Source organism: Myotis daubentonii, chromosome 11, assembly GCF_963259705.1.
Source record: "Myotis daubentonii chromosome 11, mMyoDau2.1, whole genome shotgun sequence".
In the NCBI taxonomy this organism is placed as follows: domain Eukaryota; kingdom Metazoa; phylum Chordata; class Mammalia; order Chiroptera; family Vespertilionidae; genus Myotis; species Myotis daubentonii.
In genome coordinates this window covers 36,520,095-36,540,666 of record NC_081850.1, presented here as the reverse complement: position 1 = coordinate 36,540,666, position 20,572 = coordinate 36,520,095, and the positions used below count along the sequence as shown (strand labels likewise).

General features: G+C 49.3%; 1 protein-coding gene across 1 annotated transcript; it reads left to right on the top strand.

Annotated features, from left to right (window-relative positions):
- Positions 1-3,407: 3,407 nt before the first annotated feature.
- DMRT3 (doublesex and mab-3 related transcription factor 3) lies at positions 3,408-18,878 on the top strand. Its single transcript, XM_059658755.1, has 2 exons — positions 3,408-4,102; positions 17,205-18,878. Exons 1-2 carry the CDS (start codon positions 3,658-3,660, stop codon positions 18,167-18,169), a joined length of 1,410 nt encoding a protein of 469 aa, XP_059514738.1. The 5' UTR covers positions 3,408-3,657; the 3' UTR covers positions 18,170-18,878.
- Positions 18,879-20,572: the final 1,694 nt, after the last annotated feature.

The following is a 20,572-nucleotide window of genomic DNA, read 5'->3' as shown; positions in this document are numbered from 1 at the left end:
AGGCTTCCCCCAGGCCCTGCAAACGCAGGTTCAATCGCGGCCGCCGCCCCACACCCCAGAGGGCGGCGTCGGGGTGCCTTGGGGGAGTGCTCAAGGGTTTCTCCCCAATTAATTGAGGGAGAACAAGGGCATTATTGTCACCTTAAGAAATCGATTGCTGGTTGCCCCACCGCGGCCTCGCTAGACATTTGTTCCCCCCTTTCATTTTGAAGCTGCCCAAAGACGGATGCCCAGAGGCACGGACAGTGTGAGAGCTGAGAAGTTCATACACGGGGAAAGGGGGCTCGTTTTTTCTGCATTCAAAGGGCTTTCTACACGCCTCCACCCCCTCCCGCTTCCAGCGTCACCGTGGTTGAGATTAAAACGACAAACTAGGAACCCTGACCTCCGCCTCCATGAGAATCCAGCAAAGCAGAAAATGCCCTGATGTATTACACAATCGGGACAACATGAAACTGTCCTTTTGATTGTTTCTTGAGGTGAGGCGCCGCTGGCAGGACTCCCAGATTCGGAGTCAGAACATCCTCAGTTTCTCAGCAAGGACACCTGCATTCCTCAAGCTTTTAGATGGATACACACACCGGGAGACTGTGCGCGCCGAGAGAGAGAACCGCGTAGGCGCATTCTCTTTCACTGTATATGTCGGTCACAGTACTCCCCAGTTAACTGTGGCTTGAAAACACACGCCCCACCCAGAGCAGAACGCGAGTGGGTCCAGGCTAGTGAGGTTACATTTACTTGTAATCCTACCCCCTCCCTTTCCAAGGTCTTTGATTGTTTTTCCCATACGTGTATAAGCCGCCGGGACTTAGAAGCAGGCCGCTCCTCCTAAATGTGATTCGGACCATATGCTTTCCACATTCATTCCCGCGCCGGCTTTTCTTCTCCGCACTAACTGCTAACACGTTATAGTCACCTTGAAATTTCCTCTGCTATTTTCCAATTAAAAGCTTAATAGCCCTGGAAACGGAGTTCATGTGGTGAAGTTTACCAGAGCCCCTTGTTCTAAAAGGCTTTCTGCTGGGATCCCATTATGTGCTTGAATAAACCCTTTCTGCAAACAGAAATGGGACTCGGGGTTGTCAGGTGTTGGGTTACAATAGACTTGGAGGCAGGGGACGTTTTACCAACATAAATACAAACCTGTCCCTATAGGGAGATGTTGTCAAATACTGGGATATGGAAAACATTCCCATCAAATATGAGAAAAGGATTATTATGCTATATCAAATGAGTATTTAGGTCTCAGCCCCCAATGTGCACTGGAGTGAACCAGCCCGGGACCAAATAATGCCAAGTTGTTTGAGTGGCAAAGGGGATAGGGTGGCTAGGTGACCGCGGGGGGGAGGGGGGGAAGGGGGTCGCCTAGCAAGTGGGACTGTCCGCCCCAAAACCTGGTGCCCAGGTCTGCTGCTTTCCTTAAACACACACACACACACACACACACACACACACACACACACACACACACACAAAAACAAAACAAAACAACAACTTTATTCCCAAGGATTTTATAGTCCCGGTTTCGCAGACCATTTGGAGAAACTCCGGAGAAATTGAACTTTGAAAAAAGTCCATGGTCCCTCGCCCCACACCCTCCGAGGCCAAGAGACTCCCCCGAGAGATTTCAGCGCGAACTAACGTTCCCAGATTCAGTGTCATTCTAGTCTCTCTGTGTCTGTCACGTGAAGCGACTCACTGCCAACTCCCCACTGCCCGGCCTCTGGCCCACTGGGCTGCGGGTGACCTACCTCCAGTCCTGAGAGCTTATGGAGTTCCTTACGGTTGTAGTGTTTTAGGGCTTGTTTTCCCAGCGAACACTGGGAAGAAAGGAAGGATTGAGGTGGTGGTGGTGAGGGGGTGGGGATGGTAAGAGGACAGACGGGGTTCGTGCCCCACGCGCTTGGGGGGTGGGGCGGGACGCCGTCCAGGGTTAGCATTCTCCTGCCCAGGCCCCACCAGGTCAGCATACAGCGATCCCCCAGTCCCGGAGAGGTCTGAGCCGGAGGTGGCTTCTCCGGGAAGCATACAACCGGGGTCCCTTTTTAACCCTTCTCCCCTCCTGGAATCACTGTTCCAAGCTGGGGGTTGACTACTTGAATTCGCAGAAAACACGGAGGGACATTTTCCGGTAGCTCGTTTGCTTCCAGGGCGGAGAAAGGCGGCCTCCCCTAGGGGAAAAGGGCGCGGCCGGCCTAAAGGTTGACCAGTGCAGCGGACGAGTCAATGCTCTCCTCCCGCGTCGGATTACCCGAACCGCCCAGCTCTGCCCGGAGTCGCTGTATCCACCTGTGTTTAGTTTTGTTTTGTTGGGGGAGGGGGTGTTTTGTCGTCCCTGTATTTATGGCAGTAGTCTGCATTAGGCCAAAAGGGTACTCTTAGGAGATTAGAAACACACAAATAACAATTCAAACGAAGTTTTATGTTGTCATCTTGTGCAGGGACCCCTTCCACGCCTACCCAAAGACAATGGGATGGGGGAGAGAAATGGCGCCACCAGTAGCCATCGAGTCCGTGGGGATTTGAACTGGGTGACTCGGGGTCTCCGTTTGATGGGTCAGTGGCTACTGGGCAGAGGGGAGATCATATCCAGTAACTTTTGAGCGTTATCATGGCCCCCTAATCCATTTTGAAAGTTTAGACCCAGCACTTAAGAAAGTCCTCCGCACGAGCGTTCCCCACGCCGTTCGGGACTGCGATTGTTCATTAAAACTTGGGAGGAGGGTACAGGAATAAACTCGGCGCCAGAGAGGGCGGACTGTGCCTGCAAAATGGGATTTTATCCTTGGGCCAGCAAGTTTTCAAAAACATTCCTTTTCTTTTGCAGCAGCACGATTTTTTTTTTAAGTTGCAAAACGACATAAAGAGACAAAATTTCTCGAATCAGTTCCACGGTAGGTTCTGGTTCTCGCGGAGCCGAGTTTCTGAGGCCAAACGTTGGAATAAAAGCGGGCTCGGCGCCGCAAATCAAAACCTGGAGGGAAGGTAAGGGAGAGAAGGGGAGCGGCCACCCCACTCCCCTGCAGGCACCCCCACCCTCACTCTGCCCGGTGGGCAACGCTGCGTCCAGAGCGCCACTGTCCCTGCAGCCGGGGCAGGGGCAGCACGGAGGGGTTGGAGGAGGGGCCGTGAGCGCCCCCGCGGGTGCCGCCTGGCTGCAGGTGGCGCGAAAGGTGCTGTGAGCTGCTCCAGGGGCGCAAGGAAGGAGGACGGCGTGGAGTGGGTGGGGAGTGCGGAGAGACTGGGACTGGTGTGTGTGTGTGTGGGGGGGGGTGCAGTGGGAGGGCGGATGAGGGGGGAGGGGGTGGAGGAGGTGCTGGGCCTGGCAGCGCGCTGGAACTGCGGCCAAGCTGGCTTAGACCTTAACCAGCGCTGCCGCCGGCACCTTGCAGCCGCCGAAACGCTCGGCGAGGGAGGACGTGCCGGCCGGAGCAGCAGCCGCGGAGACGCGCCCGGCGTGGGATTGGCGGCGTTCCTGCCGGAGGCCGGGGCTGCGAGCGCCGCGGGAGACGTAAAAGGGCTGCTGCACCTCCGACCGCCGCGGGACGCACGCGGCCGCCTCGAGGCCGCCCCTGAGCGGGCCTCCCAGCCCCGCCGTCCAGCGCCCCCTGGCCCGCTCGCGCCGCCGGCCCGCCAGCTCTTCGGGGAGCCCGGGGTATGAACGGCTACGGCTCCCCCTATCTGTACATGGGCGGCCCGGTGTCGCAGCCGCCGCGGGCGCCCCTGCAACGCACGCCGAAGTGCGCGCGCTGCCGCAACCACGGCGTGCTGTCCTGGCTCAAGGGCCACAAGCGCTACTGCCGCTTCAAGGACTGCACGTGCGAGAAGTGCATCCTCATTATCGAGCGGCAGCGGGTCATGGCGGCGCAGGTGGCACTGCGCCGGCAGCAGGCCAACGAGAGCCTGGAGAGCCTCATCCCCGACTCGCTGCGCGCCCTGCCGGGACCCCCGCCGTCTGGGGACGCCGCCGCCCCGCAGCAGCCGCCGACCTCGCAGCCGTCCCAGCCGCCGCGCCCTGCCGCCGAGTTGGCTGCGGCCGCCGCGCTGCGCTGGGCCGCCGAGCCCCAGCCCGGGGCGCTGCAGACGCCGCTCGCCAAGCCAGGTAGGAGGGCTGCGGGCGGGGAGCCGGGCCCAGCGCGCGGGCGGAAACACTGGGGAGCTCCTGCTGCGGCTCTGCTTGGGAACCCGGGAGGCAGGTTTGGAAAAGTGGGCCTTCCTCTCCAAACTCCGCCAGGCCGGTTATTCTCCGGGCAGCTGCCGGCTTTCCGTCTGGATCCGGGAGGTGGAACCCGGACGCCCGCGAGAAAGGCGCCTGGGGCTAGCCAGACTACTGGATTGTGCGACGGGTAACTAAAGAGGTCGTGACAGGTCCAAATTAAAACCCACGCGGGCGTACACACCGCCGTGCTCAGGGGGTTCCCTGCCTTAGGGCTTTTTAGAGAGGCGGGACGTGTAGGTGCGGGACGGAGCCAAGGCCCAAGAGGCTTGGCTGACTGCGAGCCGGGCGTTCTTCTCGGCCCGGCCCCGAGGGAACTGGAGCTAACCCCAAGCCTGTCTGGTAGTGCGCTGTGGTCTGCAGCGTCTTGCACTTTGTTGAAAGAAGTCTCATTTAGAAGCAATAGTACAAAAGGCCAGAAAGGCTTCTAAACTGATAGGGAGGACCCAGAATCTGGTGTGGCCAGAGTGAGCTTCTTTTTTTTTTTTTATTATTTTTATTTTTTAGTTCTTTTTAAAAAATTTTTTTTATTTATTGCTTAAAGTATTACAAAGGGTATTACATATGTGTCCATTTTATCCCCCCGCCCTACTGCTCAGGTCTTTCAATAGGTTCCTCAGGCCGCCTTCAGCTGTCTCTGTGGTTTAAAGAAATACAAACAAAACTTGACCTGCAGCCCTAGCCGGTCTGGCTCAGTGGATAGAGTGTCTGGCCTGTGAACTGAAGGGTCCCGGGTTTGATTCCGGTCAAGGGCACATGCCCTATTGTGGTTGCGGGCTCGATCCCCAGTTGGGGGTGTGCGGGAGGCTCCCAATGATTCTCTCTCATCATTGATGTTTCTATCTCTCTCACTCTCTCCATTCCTTTCTGAAATCAATAAAAACATATTTTTTTGAAACACACACACACATACACACACACACATAAACACAAACACAACAAACCAAAAACTTGAGTGTGGTGAGGAAGGCCATTCTAGGAGGCTTGTGCCTCATGCTCTAAGATATGGGGCAAAGACTCTCTTGCTTCTCTTCACCTCTCGGAGCTCTTCTTTCCTCTTCTCCTGTGTTGTGCGTTAGAGAGAGTGGGTCCGCCCTGAGCTCTGGAGGTGGACAGGTTTCCGCCCACCCCATTGCTTCCATCCCTTTCCCCCCTCCAGGTCTCCAGTCTGCAAACCCCAGATGAGGCTCTTTTCTCCTGGGAATCTCTAGCGTGCTGTCCTGCCCAGCCCAAGCACTCCTTTGATTTTAGGCTCTTGGAGTTCAGTTGACATGTGTTTGGTGTGGCAAATAGGAAAGAAAAGGAAAAGCTCCGATCTTCTCCGGGAGGGGATAAAGGGATTTGCTTGAATTTTTTCCAGGGAAGGCCCTATAAGGCGCAGAGCCCCAAATGTAGGACGGTGGCAGAACTTCTGACACCCCTCCACCCCCCACACCTCCAAGGAGTTTGTGGAAGTCTGCAAAAGCTTCTGGCTTTTGGAGAGGGGCTTTCAGGAGCAGTTGACTGATGTGTGGAGCTGGGGAGATGCACTCACTGGTTTGGGGGTCAGTGGACAGGCAGCCTTGCAGGCACAGATCTGCTGCCCTGGATTTTGTGGATATTTAATCCAAAGTAGGATGTAAGCATTTCTCTGAGTAATGCCCCCCACCCCACCCCAGTTGTCTCTCTCCTTTCAATCTGATCTCTTCATATTTGTAGGTTTGCCACAGAAGAATAGGAGGGAGAGAGAAAGATGGTTTATTTTGCCTTTCCCCTTTAGGTTAGAACAAGTAACGGGGAATGTTTTGTCTCACTTCTAGAAGTTGATTCATGCCAATGACTTGTAACCTCCATTGCCTCCAACACCATAGCAGGAATCTAAGTTTATGTCAGTCGTAGGTAGCATTTTGCAATGGCCACCTGCCCAGCAGCACTCCTATAATAATAGGGCTTAGAGTTTGGGGGTCTCAATTCAAGAGGAGATTCTGTCCACATCCTGTGCCCTTCAAACCATTCTTTGGGATACCCAAAGTTCATGGTTTCTAAAGAGTCACAAGACCAAAAACAAGCCAGGAGGAGGGCAGCGAGGGCAGGAAGAAAGGCGGGGCAGCACCTGCTGCTGCGGCAGCAGCAGAAGGATGCAGGTTTGGGAGAATAAAAGGAGACTGATTTCACCGGACAAACCAGACCGGTGCCCTCTCTGTTATTCTGAGTGTTCAGGGACAGCCCGAGTCCTCCAGATCGAGAACAGGTAATTGCAAAGGAGAATCGGATGTACCATGAGAGAGGTCGGAGTCGTTGGTGGCTTTGGGAGACTGAGCCATCAGGGACCAAGGGCTCAGTTTCTAGCTGGTCACATTACATACCTTACACATTCATTTATATAACTTTTATTTTCTTCTTTCAGTTGGTTTGACCCTATAATTCCATTAAAAATGCCAATCACCAATCTGATGATGTGGGGGCGGCGCAAGAAAACACACACAGAGTAGTTGTTTTCATGAGGAAGGCAAGCATGCAAGTGGATCGTTTCCATGCATTGCTCTGTAAGGAAGTCCATTTGGGGTGTACGCGTGGAGAAACCGCCTGGGTGAGACTGCTGGTTGCTATATATATCATACCTTTCTGCAGTTGTGCGTATTGTGATTTATTTGCGTGTAGCATACCATGCATAGTTCAAAGCATATCAGGGACTCCTGGACAAGTAGTTCGCTACATGCAGAGAAGTAAGTGAAGCTCTGTTCACATGGCAGGTCGGCATGTTACAGTAAGTTCCCAGACCATCAGGAATCTGTATCTGCTGGCAAATTATGGAGATCTGTGATCTCTGTGTCTAGGTTGGGCCTTTCAAAAAGGGCTGCTTCAGTCCGTAACTGTGGAAATTTCGTTGTTGTTGTTGTTAGCTAGGAATGCAGGTGAAAAGCACATGCCCAAGAGCAGCGGTTCTCAACCTGTGGGTCGCGACCCCTTTGGTCAAACGGCCCTTTCACAGGGGTCGCCTCAGACCATCCTGCATATCAGATATTTTCATTACGATTCATCACAGTGGCAACGTTACAGTTAGGAAGTAGCAACGAAAATAATTTTATGGTTGGGTCACAACATGAGGAGCTGTATTTAAAGGGCCAGAAGGTTGAGAACCACTGTCCTAGAGAAAGGTCTGCCGGCTGGGCGCCCCTGGAGAGGCACCCGCTGTTCAGGGAGTGCCACGTCAACACCAACATTCAGTTTTGGGACTGGAAGGAATTTCTTCTTCAAGTTCTGCTTCCGATCCTTTAAAGGACTGGAGTTATTTTATCTAACGGTGTAGTGTGTTCCCCATCCCTTTCCATGTGGCGATGGTTCTAAGGAGAATTTACCTATTCTAATGTTATTATTTCTAGCTCTGGGTTGAAGCATTCTTTTTCTTTTTCTTTTTGGGCGTACATTTCCCCCTGCTCTTTGATGATCATCTATGGCTGGCCTGGAATTACAAGATCTTTTTAAGCCCCAAATTATAATTTAAGCTTCTTTACATACGTACCATCGATTCACGTAGTCTCCTAAATTCCCTCTCCATCCCCCTCACCCCCTTTCCAGTCCCCCATGAACATACCCTGGGAAGTGTGGCATCTTTCAACACTTAGTGTTTCTGAGTCAGCAGCCTGAACCAGCCCAGCCAGCCTTTCAGGACCTGGGCTCAGGAGCTGAGGAAAGTTAAGGGTCAACTCCAAGGTGAGAGCTAAAGTTACACTCCTGTATTGAGGCTCCCTTCCCCCAGCCTCACCATTTCCTTCAGGGGAGAGTGTTGGGCAGCCTCTGGCGGGAGAAGGAAGATCTCTAGCTGTAGGTTCTTCCTCTGTCAGCATCTGTCATCAAAACAAATATGTGCAGAAGGTCTTTAAAGTGTTCTTAGAGGAAAAAGAAATCAAAAACATCATATTTGGTTAGGAGTAGGAGGGCAGGGCCAAATAGGAAAGTAGGGTCTCCTTTTCTGTTGATTTCTCCTGAAGAGGGGTGAATAAGAGACCTGTAGTGAGAGAAGTTGGGAGTTTTTGAAAACTACCTTTATTTTATTTTACCTCATACCCAGTACGGAATAGCATCTTTATATTTGCTCTGTGCCTTTCAGCTCCTGCTTCACTGGGTCCTGTCCAGTCTACTTTCTTATTTTAAACCTAATTTACAAAACAGACAGACAGACATACCTGCAGGTACAATGAGTGGTACCAGATCACCGGTCCAGGCCCGGATGGGAAACCCTCTGAGGCTGTGTTGGCCAGAAGAAAATGAAAAGGTGGGAAAGACTTCAAGGTCACTTGTGCAGTGTGCCTCTGGACTTAAACTCGGGGCCTGGTTTGGGGCGAGGGGCTGGACTCAGAGTTGCTCTGTAAAAAACAAAAACCACCCAAATGAAAAGGAATACGTGACCCTGTGCTACTGGTCTCTTTCAAACCGTACCCCAGCGCTGGTTCCAGGGGCAGGACGCTGAGGATATTCAGTTCCTGGCCTTTCTGGAGGCACCCGTTCATTTCCTTTGCTCCTGGGGCCCTGCCTGTTGGGGAAGGGGAGGGCCTGGTGCGCAGCCCAGCTGGGTGAGGACAGCCCAGCTCCCTGCTATAGGGTGGTGTGCCCACCACCTGCGGGAGCAGTCACAGGGCACAAGGGCCCCGAAGGAGGTACGAGAGTCCCAGCAAAGGCATGTTCAGTGGCGGCTGCGGCTGCACTGGATGCTGCCCCTGGCCAGTCTCAGGGAAACTGCAGTTGGGCAGGTGGGGCGCTCCCTCCCACCCAGCCTGCTTCCGTCCTTGCACCCCTCTGCGGGTGGGCTCCTTAGCCCAGGAGCCTGGAGCCTGAGGAACAAGACTTTCCCTGCGTTTCTCACTCCTGCCTCTCAGGCCCTCCACTCCCTCCCTGCTGCATGTGCGTGGGTTGCCAGATTTAGCAAAAAACATGCAAATAAAAAACAGGATGGCAAATATTGGGTGGGACATACTCAATACTAAAAATTCTTCATTATGTATTTGAAGTTGAAATTGATCTGGCAACCCTAGGCGGAGGCTGTCCCTCCCAGCTCCAGTCACCCCACTCTGTGAGCCCCTTGGGGTCCGGGGTCACCAGTGCAGTGCGGGTCTCCCAGCTTCCCTCTCCCTGGAGCCCCAGCTGCCTGGGGTGGGCATCGGGTGGCGAGGGGGGCCCCTCTTGTGACCTGAGACCAGGGCTGGCATGAAAAACCGGAGCTTTTCAACCTCTAGAAACCAGACTTCCACTGCCATCCGGGAAAGAGCTGGCCCCTCCACCCAGCACACTTCCCCAGGTTATAAATCTGGGGGATGGCCGTGCCCTCGACTTACACAACCAACTTTTCTTTTCCCTGATGGATGAACTCCCGGGTTTAAAAGATTACAGTAATCACAGGAGGACAGTGTAAATCGAATCTGATAGCAATAACTTTCGGGGAAGGTCAGGCTCAAGTGAAATGTTACCAAGCAACAGGCATTTTGTTTGCAAAATACAATCAAAGAGCATTGATGAGAGTCTGCTGCGGCCAGTCAGCACTTTCTGCTAACAGCTTTACAGAGGGGCCGGGAGTAAATCTCCGTAAATCACCGCCCGGGAGGACTTGGAGTCCCTTCCTGGAAATGTTGCACTTCTTCCTGACAGGAGGGAGGACTGACGGAGCCCAGTGCAGAACTGTTTGCCTGCCTGCCTGCCTCCCCTACCCTCTCTTGCTTCCTCTCTGCCTTCTCGCTTCCCTCTTTTCTTTGGCTTTTTAACCTGTTGCCGTTTCCGGACATTAGCCACTCAAGCCCCTGGGCCTCACGTCTAGTTGGAGGTGACTGTGATGGCACAGCGGACCTTGAACTTGGGGTATGCATGGGTGCCCATGGCCAAGGTTAAGTAACGTCTGAGTGTCCCTCCCCAGGAGTCCCACGTGGCTTTAGTGAATCATTTCCTTGTCTGAGCGCTGAGGAAACAAAAACATAACTCGGTGTTTTTCCCTCCCATTTCATTGTATAAGCAGCTATAAAAATAAGCCCAGTCAACCACTGAATGACAGTATTCTGGAAAATTTAAATATCAGAACATTAGTTCTTTTCCAGATCCCTAATCTCTTTTGATTCCAATGACAAGTCAGCCATGAATTTTGCAAAGCTAGGATCAGTGATCTGCGCCCCCACCACCCCCGCCACTGATTATTCTGTTTAATTCAGTGTGAATATCTGTTGCGCCCATAGTCTTTATATGTGAATGTTTACAACAATATTCCCCCTAATGCTTACACCATAGTTGGTCCAGCTGCTGGCCTTTGAGTTACTTGCTGTGTTTCAATGTAAAATGTGACCAATTACAAAGGTAAATTGGAAATTTTGCAAAAGATGAGTTAGTAAACTGTAAGTGGCTAAGAGGTAATGCTTTGATCAAAACCTTTACCCTAGTATATGGAAAACACTCTGGTTTTTCATACACTCTTACCTAGTAGATGCCTGGGCACATAGTGAGGGATTCAAGGATATTTGCTAAATACATGGATGAATGAATAGACATTTTAAAAAAATTAAACAATTTTTTTTTAATCTTCACTGGAGGACATACTTAGAGGGAGGGAGGAGGGTAGGAGGGAGAGAGAGACCAATGTGAGAAACATCTATTGTTTCTCTGTACCTGCCCAACCGGGGTTCGAACCAGCTCCTACCTTAGATGCACAGGACGATGCTGACCCAACGGAACCACTCCGGCTTGCATTTTTATAAGTACCAGATACACACGTAGGTTTATAGGTAATTTCCCTCCTGCTTCTCAAAACGTGTTATTTTCTGAATCCAGAAAGAGGTCAAACCTAAATTTTTGCAGGAAATATACTGTAGTCCACAGTTGCAAAACCATCCTTCCTTATATCCAGCCCTTTAGATGTTCCCCCAAAATATTGGTCTGCAGAAACCATTTTGATACTGCCACATGTTATTAACGCAGTGCTGTTAATGATTTTTTATCTTCTTATGATTTTTCTTTTTTTGTTTTTGTTTTGTTTTGTTAATCCTCACCCAAGAATGTTTTTTCCATTGATTTTTAGAGAGAGTGAAAGGAATGGAGGGGCGGTAGGGGAGAGGGGGAGAGAGAGAGAGAGAGAAAGAGAGAGAGAGAGAGAGAGAGAGAGAGAGAGAGAGAGAGAGAGAGAGAACATCGATGTGAAAGAGACACATCAATTGGTTGCCTCCCCAGCACATACCCTGACTGGGGCCGGGTTCCAACATGAGACCCTTGGGTGTGAGGGCTCACACTCTAACCACTGACCCACACCAGCCAGGGCGTTAATGATTTTTTTATAAAGGAAAATGTGACTATATATTTTTACTTTCCGCAAGTTTTCTTTTCTGCTTAGGAAGAAAAGGAAAGATTTTAGACCAACATTCATTTCCTGCTGTACTTTAAGTTGTCAGAGATTCAGTTGTTGTGTTTTTTTTTTTATGACTCTGTACTTGTAGTATGAGATAAAGATAACAGAAGTTGCACAAAGCCTGTCTCCTGTTAGAATTCTGACTGGGCAGTCGGCTCTTCTAGAAGCCAGTCTTGCCCAGGCTCCTGCCTGCCACTGCAGATTTATCTGTGTGCTTAGAAAATGACCCACTGGGGAAGTTGCTCAGAGGTGTGTTCCCCAGTGCTCAAGCAAACGGCTGAGGACATGCAGTCCATGTTTCAAAACGCCTGACGCAATTTCAGAAGAAAAAAAAGAAATCCAGTGACGTGCGTTCAGAAACCTTCCTTTCTGTATGCCAGTGTTTTTGTATTTTCATTCTGGATGTGAGATATATTTTGTTTTGTAGATATAATTGGACAAAATGGGGCAAACCCACCACATTTAAGTCAGAAAAGTTTTTCATGTTTATGTGTCTTGAGCAAAATGTTTCACAGATGGGGTATGCTTTCTCAAAACATTTGAAATGAATATCTAGAATTATTTTTTACTTCAGTTCATTTTCATATGGAAAAATCCTCAAAAGAAAGTTAGATTTTCGAACTGTAATTTTATTTTAGATGGAAGTCACTTTTGTGTGAATGTTCATTTTCTCTCTTTAAAGTCTTGTAGCTATCTTATGGCATACACACACACACACACACACACACACACACACTCACACACACACACACATATACAATATATGTATCTCATTATCCATATAAAAATTTCCTTCTTAATTGAATAGCACCTTTTAAAAACCTTTACCCTAGTGAAAAGTTTATTTTAGGGGTGGCTGTGTGTCTACATCATAAAAAATATGAAATTGAAGAGTGGGCATTGAGTACGTTTTAAAGATGTCTAGATGTTTAAGCATTAGAAACAACAGACTGTCACTCTCAATAGGTAGTTTGTAATATCAGATGAAATTGATTTCTTTTCAATTTTTGCCCAGTAGTTTTGGCTTCCCATACCCATATTCCAGGTGTGAAAGTATTACCAGTTGAAGTATACTCTTCCTCTTTGTGCTCTAGGAATTAGGGTGTCACTTCCAAGAAAAAAGAGGGTAAAGCATTTTGGGGGTAGTTTCCTTTTCATTGTGTTTGTTGGCAGCTTCACATTTCTATATCAAGAAAGGCCTTTGTGTTTTAAACCAACACGAACAGTTTATAAAGCTCATTTAGGAAAAAAAAAATCTAGAGATGTAAAGAAACACCTGTTATTACATTATGCTTTATCGCTGGGCTCACAACTCACCCTCTATAATTACTTGTGAGAGTCTATGTTTATCATAGAATAGTCTACAATACATCTAGTTTAGGTACCACAAGACAACCAATAGACCACAATGCCACAGAATTGCAGGGACTGTGTATTCTTCTTTCAGAAATTACTGTTGGGCAAGGGGTTTGCTCTTGGTGCAAGGTGAGAGGCTCGTCTTCTCTTGCCCCTTGCCCGATTTGGAAACCCCAATAGCCTTTGGCTGTTGATTGGGATTCTGCTCACCTGACACCCCACAGCAGGCCTTTCTGGGCTGCTCAGGTGAATGAACGCTGTCGGTGAGTCCCACTCATTGCTTCTTTCAATGTCTTCTATCTTCCCTTTGAACACAGTATCAACAGTGCTGACCTCGGTTGGTTGGAGTGTTGAGTGCGTACATTGGATTCCTGTGACGTCTTACTAGCTTTTCTCACTTTGTCGCCATAGCCTTGACTCCCAGTTGGAGAGGCTGATCAGCCCAGAAACCTGAGAGTGGATGAATCAGCACAGTCCACCACCTTCCCTTCAGAACTAACCGGAAGTGCGTGCTGCACTGGGCATGGCATAGCAGCAGGCGCAAAGGGTAGCATGAGGAAAGTCTGGGCCGGGGGCCCAATTGGGGAACAAGGTGGCACCCATATAAGATTGCACTGTCAACAGTGGATTTTATACTGTCATAGACCTACACTCCTGCCATCCCATATCCAGGTTATTGGGATGGTGTATCGTTTGCCAACCTGAAAAAAAAATACTATCTTTTCATAGCGGTGGATGTGTCAGATCAGACAGAATAGCGTTCTCTAGTTCCTGTTTGAACCCCCTTTTCCTGGAGCCTGAAGCATTCTGTGGGAGAGTGAAGGTAGTTGACAGACCTCAGAACCTTTCCCTTAATGTTGTCCGTGTTTCAGACTCACCCAGGGTGGGGAAAATCTACCTTTCAGAATAGGAAGCTGATTTTAGGTCCACATATTTCTTTTTAAAAATAGTGAAGTTTTGAGCTTTTTAGCTAAACTTATACACCCTTTATTTTTTAGAAGAAACACTTGTTTCTCTTACTTAAAAAAAATCTTACTATCCCCTATATCGCTCGGATACCACGTGTCATATTTCTTTTTTTGTGTGTGTGTGCCAAACCAACACATAACAAAATTTACTATTTTAACCATTTTTAGGGGTATCACATAGTGGCGTTTGTACATTCACAGTGTTGTGCAACCGTCACCGCTATCCATTTCCTGAACGTTTTCATTATCCCAACCATAAACTTGGTCCTTATTAAATAGTAAGACACTATTCCCTTCCCCCCAGCCTCTGGTAACCACCACTCTATTTTCTGTCTATAAATATGCCTATTCCAGGTTTCTCAAATAAGTAGAATCGTAGAATATTTGCCCTTCTGTAACTGGCTTATTTCATTTAGCATGTTTTCATCCACATTGTAGCATGTGCCAGAATTTCATTCCTTTTTGAGGCTGAATAATATTCCATTGTATGTATAGACCACATTTCATTTATCTCCTTATCCATCTGTGGGCACTGGGGTTGCATTCACCTTTTGGCTATTGTGGCTGCTGCTTGAACAATTGTGTTCTTGCGTGTTTATTTAATGTGTAGCAAGTCTACCTGGGTGTGTTTGCTTTCCCCCCTGCACATGCATCTTATCTCCCCAACTTAGTGATAAGTTCCACAAGTTAGGGGCAAGTCTCACACTTCTGTTATATGCTGCCATCTATTCTGTGTCTCCAGTGTCTTGTGTATTACAGGGATACAGATACCTGACGATAACAGGTAATGAAAGCTCAAGTTAAAGACATAAGAGAACTGTTCAGAGGTACCTAATATTGAAAACGTTCTTTGATGTTCATTTTTGCTCAGGGAGAGTATTTGACTTGCTCTTCCAAGATCCATTGAGCGGGGGCCAAAATCCAGTTGTGTGTTCAGTTCCGCGCTGAGTTAACATACTGGTGACAGTGTGTGAGTGTGAATTTATAGGTGCTTTTTGTGTGTGTGTGTGCAGTTTTTCTCTTCTGGATGAAGTATAAGTACCACCTTAACTCGGGAGATGAAACTGGGTCTCCAGTCCTAGGAAGTTGGAGGAGAGAATATGTCAGATTTCTCTTTCAAAGATAGGTCTTCTGTTCACCCCAGAGTTGTTGCAGAAAGCAGAGATGTAAGCCATCTCTGGGCTATACATGAGCCCCCTAGAGCAGTGATGGCGAACCTTTTGAGCTCGGCGGGTCAGCATTTTGAAAAACCCTAACTTAACTCTGGTGCCGTGTCACATATAGAAATTTTTTGATACTTGCAACCATAGTAAAACAAAGACTTATATTTTTGATATTTATTTTATATATTTAAATGCCATTTAACAAAGAAAAATCAACCAAAAAAATGAGTTCGCGTGTCACCTCTGACACGCGTGCCATAGGTTCGCCATCACTGCCCTAGAGAGATCTTATATTGGGGGAAAAAGCAGCTTACTTAAAATGCAAATTTGGGATAAATATGAATTCCTATCAGATTTATGATTGAAAGTTGCACTGATATAATGTAAGAATACCTTTTAAGTGTTTTTGCTTGGCACAGAGTTATTGCTTTGTGGAGAACCAAAGTTTTGTTTTTTCAGTTATGTTTAAGATACAGCCCATAGTAGAAGCATGTTCATAAATGGGCCTTTGTTTAAGGCTTTTAAAGTAAACAACAACACATAGGAGGAGATGGATTTTAGAAGCTGCTTTGATGAAATTTCACCAACTGGCTATCTACACATAATCAGGTTTGCCCATAGGGAAGGGGACAATGAGGCCATTCACGCCAGGAAGTAGAAAACACAGGCAAACCACTTGTTTACAACCTGACAAGTGGGTCCTTAATAATTTTCACCTTTAGATCAGTTACATTGGCTTTCAGAGGACACTGCCAGTACGTGTTTTAAGAAGGATAAAGTTCCACTTGCATACAGCTTATTAATAAGGAATATGTCCCTTTATTACAAAGGTCTGTTAGCATTTACTTCTTCGAGTAAACAGTCTTAGCTACTCCTTTCTGCCTGCTTAGCACTGTAATTCTAGCCCGTCTGGGGGTAAGGTCATAGGTCAGGATGTTAAATTTGCACCTGGTTTACTTCACAGCAAATCTCTGCTTTATTTGGAAAGCTGCTTTCCCCTCTCTCTTCTTTTAATTCAAGGTTTCTTTAAGTCCTTTCAATGCACTTTAGTAACAAAACAGTTCGTGGAAAATGTATCTCCCCTTGCACCCCAGGTCCTGGAGTTCGGGGTGCATTTGCCTCACTGATGGGTCATGCTCCTTGCATAGTTCCACGAACCCTGTCAAGTCACTTCCTCCTTCCCCTCCTGCAACCTGTCCCCCACCATCCAGAATGCACAGCTGGTTTTGCATGCTTTCTAATCCAAGTTGTTGACAGGTCTACCAGCCCCTCAAGTGGCTTTTAAAAAAATGTTTTTATTGATTTTAGAGAGAGAGGAAGGGAGAAGGATAGAGCTAGAGATAGAAACATCGATGAGAGAGAAACATTGATGGGCTGCCTCCTGCATGCCCCCCACTAGGCACTGAGCCCGCAACCTAGGCATGTGCCTTGACCAGGAATTGAACCAGTGACCTCTCGGTTCATGGACCGACACTCAGTCAACTGAGCCACACCTCAGTGGCTTTTAAATAAAGGTTTCGATGTACAGAGGCCTTTTTCCTTCGCCCTGGCAATCATATCAGCTCGTTCTTGTACGCGGTGTCCTGTGGAAACACGTCGGTGCCCACTTCACCAGGCATATTTAATGAGAAATCTACACACGGGAAAATGGATCTGACATATTAAACTTTCCCGCAGTACACGGGTACCCGCAGGCCGAAGATGTCCTTAAATCCCACCGGCCCCCGCGTTTGCAGAAGAGCCGGGAGGGACGCCTGAGCTCCCGTTCCTGCCTTCCCTGGGCCTGTGGGTCCCCAGCCCACAGAAGGGCCCTGGTCCGGCTGTGCTGCTGGGCAGCCACACCTCCTGGGGGCCTCGGCCTTACGCTGGCCTCGTGTTTGAGACAAGCTTCCCCGAACACATCGTTCCGAGACATCACTCTGGTTTCTAGATGTTCATACTCAGGGGTCTTTTTTTTGCCATTTGCCAATGACATAGTTTGGATTTATTTTTCTTTCTTTCTTTCTTTTAAGGCTTGTGGTATGCTGTGACCCACTGGGACACGTTTCCCCTTCCAGAAAGCCCGTGCGGGCTCCCGCCTGAGCACATCTGTTCCTCTTTATGCCACCAGGAGAGGATTAACCCAGCTGTTCTCTGCTTTTCAGATTTGACCGAAGAGCGACTTGGGGACAGCAGCTTGGCCGACAGCGCAGAGACCTTCAGCGACAAAGACACGGACCAGAGGAGCTCCCCGGATGTTGCAAAAAGTAAAGGCTGCTTCACCCCCGAGAGCCCCGAGATAGTGTCGGTGGATGAAGGTGGGTATGCAGGCCAGAAAAACGGGGGCACCTCGGACAGCCGCTCCGGCAGCCCCAAGTACCACGGGGAGCAGAATCACCTCCTGATCGAGGGCCCCTCGGGAACCGTCTCTCTGCCCTTCAGCTTGAAGGCCAACAGACCCCCCCTGGAAGTGTTAAAAAAAATATTCCCCAACCAGAAGCCCACGGTGCTGGAGCTGATCCTGAAGGGCTGTGGGGGGGACCTGGTGAGCGCCGTGGAGGTCCTGCTGTCCAGCCGGTCCTCGGTCTCGGCCGCCGAGCGAACTGCCGCGGAGCCCGAGAGCCTCGTGTTGCCCTCCAACGGGCACATCTTCGAACACACCTTGAGCTCCTACCCCATCTCCTCCTCCAAATGGTCCGTGGGGTCGGCCTTCCGAGTCCCAGACACGTTGAGGTTTTCTGCGGACTCTAGTAACGTTGTCCCCAACCCCCTGGCCGTGCCCCTGCAGCACCCCTTCCCCCAGCCGCCCCGCTACCCTCTCATGCTGAGGAATACTCTGGCCAGAAACCAGTCGAGCCCCTTCCTGCCCAACGACGTCACCCTGTGGAACACCATGACGCTGCAGCAGCAGTATCAGCTGAGGTCCCAGTACGTCAGCCCTTTCCCGGGGAACTCTGCCAGCGTCTTCAGGAGCTCGCCGGTCCTCCCCGCGCGCACCCCCGAGGACCCGCGGATCTCCATCCCTGACGAGGGGTGCCCCATGGTGTCCAAGCAGCCCATCTACCCCGAGGACGACTACGACGAGCGGTCCGACTCCTCAGACTCCAGAATACTCAACACATCATCTTAAAGTGGAACCGGGTGGGAAGGGACCAGGTGACACTTTCTGTGCATCTGAACCCTGGGAGGGGGCAGGGGGGAGGGTCTGAGGAGAAGCCACATCCTGTGTATACCTTTTCCTTCTGTTTGACAAAGTGACTGTGCTTGATTCTATTAGCAATAAAAACATAACTTATTTAATTTCTTGCACTTCACTGGGAAATGCCAAATAGCTCTGCTCTGTGGCTTTAGTGCTGAAATGCTTATTGTACAAGAGAGTCTCGTGCTAAGCATAGTCTTGGGAAAGCCGGGACCGCGGAAGATTTATTTGGGGATGTGACGCTGAAGGTCAGCCTTGCTCCTAAACTCCACCCGGAGTGTTCAGTACAACCGTATACTTGAATGCAGTTTGGTGGAGGGATTCCTCAGGACATGTGGCTCCCAAAGGAAGTGGTGCGATTGCAGAGGGACTGCAAACAGGGACATTATGTTCTTGCGCTGGAAGTCCGTCTTGCATTTTAAAGGAGAGACTGCGCTGAAGAACAGAGCGAACGGCCCACATGCTTATTTAAGCTTGGACAGTTTTCAGAGACAAACCCCATTAAGAATTATTCCTTTCACATGGCTGAATCGAAACACGTGTAATGTCAATGTAAAACCCGTCACAGCTGTGAACTGCATGAAATGTGTTGTGAAATGAACACGAGATTAAGCTTTGTCGGGTTAATGTAGCATGCTAAGGGCTCTAGAAGAAATAAACTAAGGAGATGATTTTGGTTCATGTCATTTCTGCTTGTGGAAGGAGGACCTCTGACAATAGGAACTTGATGTAAAAGCGACTTACTCTTGTGCATGGACCCCATCCCCAGGTGTCGGTTATGGGAGACGCTCCTTGAGAAACACCCGTGACAGAGTCTTGGGGGCACAGTCAGAAAGACAGAGGATGTATTGTTCAAGAATAGCGTTCATTCAGTGCCTCTATCCATTCATTTATTTCTTCAACAGATACTTATTGAGTGCTGCTCTGTGTTACAATGCTCCCTGTACGTTATTGCCCAAGTTACCTGCCCGTGAGTCCAAGGTAAGCAGGGATGGTCACGGAGACTCCCGTTACAATCAGAGTGAGAACGAGACAGTCTACAGCGTGGGAAGTAAGTAGAGTGCTCGGCAAACCCCACACAGAGAAAACACTCCCTGCGCGAGAACTGTTGCTCCTGTGAAGTTCAGTTGCGTTGCGTTCAGGATGTAGAAGTGAATTCCCTCGTCGTCAGTGGGGAAGATGACCACCACACAACATTGAAAAGCAGGGCTTCCCCCCGCACCCACGTGCTTTATTTTAAAAAGCAATTTGGGGGGTGCTGCCTGCGTATGGCAGACTTTTTGCTTGGGTATGTTTTTTGTTGTTGTTAATCCTCACCCGAGGATATTTTCCCATTGATTTTTACGGAGAGTAGAAGAGAGAGGGAAAGACAGACATGTTGATGTGAGAGAAACACATCGATGGCTTGCCTCCTGCATAAGCCCCAGCCAGGGCCCCGGCGCCAGGGAGGAGCCTGCAACCAAGGTATGTGCCCTTGACCAGAATCAAACCCGGGACCCTTTGGTCCGCAGGCCGACGCTCCATCCACTGAACCAAACTGGCTAGGTCATGCTCAGCTATTTTTAAAAGTGAGTCTTCGAACAATGATATTCAGTGCCCACACTGACCACTTCTTGTACTATTTTCATTCTCCAGAGTGCTTGAAAGGAAAGATGACTGCTTAGCTCAGACAGACTAATGAATGTGGGAAGGAAAAGAAATAAACAAATGCAAGCCTCTTGATGACAGATGTAGAGAGAGCTCCCAGTGCCAGAGTCTTCAGGGGCCCTTCAGTCTGGGAGGGAGGAGGGCAACTCCTCGGCCCGAGATGCCCCTCAGCTGGGTCCCAGGAGAAAAAATATATTTAAAACAAAAGAACCATCTCGTTTTTATTTCTGTTGGGCTCTTTTGGAATGAGATATCTTTGAGGGGGGAAAATTCACTATTATGAGTTGGACTACTGTGTATTTAGTCGACATAGTTGCATATTAGAGGTTTAAAAAGAAATGTGATTTGTTGTTAGAGTTCTATTTAGACATTGGTATTTATGGAAAGGAAGAGTGGGAGGAGGTGGAGAGGAATACTCTGACAAACCCTGATTCTAAAGACACGCGTAAAGGACGTGTAATGTGGTGATGGGCTGATGCCTGGGCCTACCCAGGACACGTGTGTTTTCAAAGGCATCTTCATCGCAAAAGGTACCCACGTTTATTTAACAAGCAGCCGTGACGACAGGTCCCGTGTGAGCCGCTGGTGCTCGGCCTCAGCCGAGCAGGTTGAATGATGGATGGAGCAAAACTTGGCTTAAGATGCAGCGTTCTTACAGCTCGGTTTCGCCCACAGATTGCCAGTCAC

Excerpts from the sequence above, each read along its gene's own strand:
- DMRT3 (XM_059658755.1), top strand. The coding sequence starts at position 3,658 with ATGAACGGCTACGGCTCCCCCTATCTGTACATGGGCGGCCCGGTGTCG. Across the intron at positions 4,103-17,204 it reads GACGCCGCTCGCCAAGCCAG|ATTTGACCGAAGAGCGACTT; the intron begins GTAGGAGGGCTG and ends TCTGCTTTTCAG.